This window comes from Arachis ipaensis, chromosome B04, assembly GCF_000816755.2.
Source record: "Arachis ipaensis cultivar K30076 chromosome B04, Araip1.1, whole genome shotgun sequence".
NCBI classification, from domain to species: Eukaryota; Viridiplantae; Streptophyta; class Magnoliopsida; order Fabales; family Fabaceae; genus Arachis; species Arachis ipaensis.
Window position 1 is genome coordinate 2,446,022 of NC_029788.2, and position 3,646 is coordinate 2,449,667.

At 27.5% G+C, this 3,646-nt stretch overlaps 1 protein-coding gene across 1 annotated transcript in view; it reads left to right on the plus strand.

Moving 5' to 3' along the window:
• Positions 1-860, plus strand: part of LOC107638249 (receptor-like kinase TMK4) — a 4,313-nt gene extending 3,453 nt beyond the window's left edge. Inside the window, exon 2 of the mRNA XM_016341428.2 lies at positions 49-860. Coding sequence (XP_016196914.1) covers positions 49-566 — 518 coding nt within the window. The 3' untranslated portion in view covers positions 567-860. The remainder of the gene's footprint in view (positions 1-48) is intronic.

A 3,646-nucleotide genomic window follows, 5' to 3' on the forward strand; every position in this document is an offset into this window, starting at 1 on the left:
ATTCCTTTACTTGCAACTAATGTAATCTTGTTTCTTGCTTCTTGCCAGCTACAGGGAGAGTGACAACAAAAGTCGACGTCTACGCATTTGGGGTAGTTTTGATGGAACTTATTACAGGCAGAAGGGCCTTGGATGATACCGTTCCTGATGATAGGTCACACTTGGTTTCATGGTTCCGCAGGGTACAAATTAACAAGGAGAACATCCCAAAGGCAATTGATCAAACCCTTGATCCTGACGAGGAAACCATGGAGAGCATTTATAAGGTGGCCGAGCTTGCAGGCCATTGCACTGCGCGCGAACCGTACCAAAGGCCTGATATGGGGCATGCGGTGAATGTGTTGGTCCCCCTTGTAGAGCAATGGAAGCCTACAAACCATGAAGAAGAAGAAGGTTATGGCATTGATCTCCACATGAGCCTTCCTCAAGCTCTCAGAAGGTGGCAAGCCAATGAAGGTACTTCCACCATGTTCAATGACATGTCCTTCTCCTCACAAACGCAATCCAGCATTCCGGCGAAACCTTCTGGGTTTGCTGACTCCTTTGATTCAATGGATTGCCGGTAACAAAAACGAAATAATTTTGGGAAGCTTGTTAAGATGTTTTGACCAACCGGCACCACCAAAGTGAATCAGAAATATAATTTATTTATTTTTTAAAAATGTATTTTATTTACCATTCTTGGCTTCTTGTATTCTTCGATTAAAGTTTGATGATCTGTTGATTCTTTTTAATACTGTAGTCTGTAGATTGGTTCTAGTCTTCTAGACGCAGTGGATGGTTGCGACCGTAGAAAAAATGTTAATTGTATGATATCGTTTTTAACAAATTTTACTCAGAAGAGTATTTATTCTTTTTAATTATATGTTATATATTCAAGACTTTTTATAAATTAAATCTAATTAAGTTAAATAATAAAATTTATAATAATATCAATTATAATTTATTTTTGTTATGTTATACTAACTTAGTTGAACTTAATGTTGAACTTGATTAATTAAACAAAAAAATTTAAATGTTGGGCATTATTGTTATTTCATTTGGTTGCTTCCCTTTTTGTTAGATCCAAAGTCCAATTAAATACAATAACAGGAACTAACCAAAAGTCCAAAACATAGACACTGTCAATTTAATAAGTCTCAAATTAAAAGGATCTTGCTGCAATCATTATTTGCTTGGCAGAGCTGCACAAAACACGGACGGTTCAAATTTTAGTCAAAGGATTATGTCGAAGATTGACTCTCAACGCGTTGAAGTTCCACTTGGCAATTTGTCCTTTTCTTTTATCTTTGATTTGCTTTTCGTTTGGTAGGCCTTGCTGGGAGATTTAAGTTGAGTTGGTGCTGAATGCTGATAGCTGACCTTAAACTCAACTAAAGAGTGTAAATCCTAGCGCATGTTACGGCACTTCAAACCTCGAACTTTTTTATATTCTAGAACCGAAAACGTTAGACAACCAAGCAAAATACATAGTTGTAGTGTTTAAAAAAAAGTTTTTTTTTTTTTCAAAAATAAATTTAATTTTTTTAAAAAATTATGTAAAATATGTAAAATAATTTTTATCTATTAAAATTTTTTTTTTCAAAAGCCAATCTAAACTAATCCATAATTAAGTCTAACCAAATTGGAATAAAATATTTTAGACTCATGCGCTACCAATAGCTGAAACAAAAAGTTATACAATTGATTTTAACGTAAACGACTTCTTTCATTATTTCTCGAGTGAGGTTTGATTTTACTGTCTTCTCTGCATATTTTTAAATCTTTTTTATCAAATTTTAGGTCTGAATTTATTTTCATAAAATTTTTTTGTATTCTCTGCAGAATCTAATTTTGTGAAATCAAGGAATAAAATCAGAATTCATTTTCGAAAATAATGTATGATTCTAGTTCAAATCCATTAAATTAGAATGAATTTGATCATTTTTTTTAATCAAATCAGATCGATGAAGTTTGATTTCTTCTTTTAATCAATGTAGTTCGTGTATTCTTGAATATGACTTGAAGAACTTCGTTTTAATTAAATCTTTTTTCGTGTAAATCAGTATTCAGGATTATTGATGTGAATTTGTTTGGAATCGAGGAGGTTTGTATTATTTTTTCAATCAATCTAGTTATGTTATGCTTATTGATAGTTTAGGTGTTGTTTAAGACATATTTCAGTGCTAAATAGATTTTAATTTGTGTTATATATATTTTGTTGTGGTTAATTTCATATACAAGTTCTCCCTTTCATAATTTTGGTTCTCTCTACTATAGATTTCGGTGTTAAATAGACTAAGTTATTGTTTCTTTTATTTTCAGTTGGTTTCCATTTACCTACGAGCTGATGCAAATCGTTGATTGCAAAATTTAGTATTTTGATGTTATGTTTAATTTAATCTAGTGTTGTTTTTATTAACTTCCTGTGCTTTTACAAGTTTTTTGTGGTGTTGATGAATAATTTATGTCAAAAGTTGGAATAATATTAACACACTGAAAAAAGTTGAAAAATTTTATAAAGATTATTCTAAACTTAAAAAAAAATAATAAAAATTTAACATATTACTCTATTCCGTTATAAGTAAAAAATTGGATTAACCACCAAAAACGCCCCCAAATTATTCAAACGCTGACAAAAATACACCCGAATTTTACTATCGACAAAAATACCTTTAAATAATTTAAAAACACAACAAAAATACTCAACCGTAAATATATATTTTCAAAAAATATCTTAGAGATTGAATTTTGATGCAATTTTTTGCAAGAATAATTATAAAATTGAGATATTATTATTATTAAAATTTGGTGATTTTTTGTTAAGTATATTATTTTTTTATAATTTTTTTGTTAACAACCAATAATACTTTTAAAAAATCATAAAAAAATATATACTTAACAAAAAATCACCAAATTTTAACAATAATAATATCTTATTTTTATAATCATTTTTGTAAAAAATAGCATCAAAATTCAATTTCTAATGTATTTTTTGAGAAATACATATTTAATGTTAGTTTTTTGCAAGATTATCTAATATTAAATATGTATTTCTCAAAAAATATATTAGAGATTTAATTTTGATGCGATTTTTTGCAAGCATGATTAGAAAAATGAGATATTATTATCCTAAAAATTTGGTGATTTTTTGTTAAGTATATAATTTTTTTGTAATTTTTTTGTTAACAACCAATAATACTTTTAAAAACTCAAAAAAAAATATATATTCAGCAAAAAATTACCAAATTTTAAGAATAATAATATCTCATTTTTCTAATCATGTTCGCAAAAAATTACATCAAAATTCAATTTCTAAGGTATTTTTTAAAAATGCATATTTACTGTTGGGTATTTTTGTTGTATTTTTAAATTATTTAAAAGTATTTTTGTCGATAATAAAATTTGAGTACATTTTTATCAGCGTTTGAATAATTTGGGGACGTTTTTGGTAGTTAACCCTAAAAAATTAATACTTAAAATGTGTGTTGTAAACTGCGTGTTGGACACATCACGTATTGAACACATGTCAAACTATAGTAATACGTCTCTATATATTGTATTAATATTTTTTTATATTTATAATACTATAATACATTTTAAATATTAATATTTAACTAAAATATTATTTTTATCTTCATATTAAAAATAATTTTAAAAAAAGCGA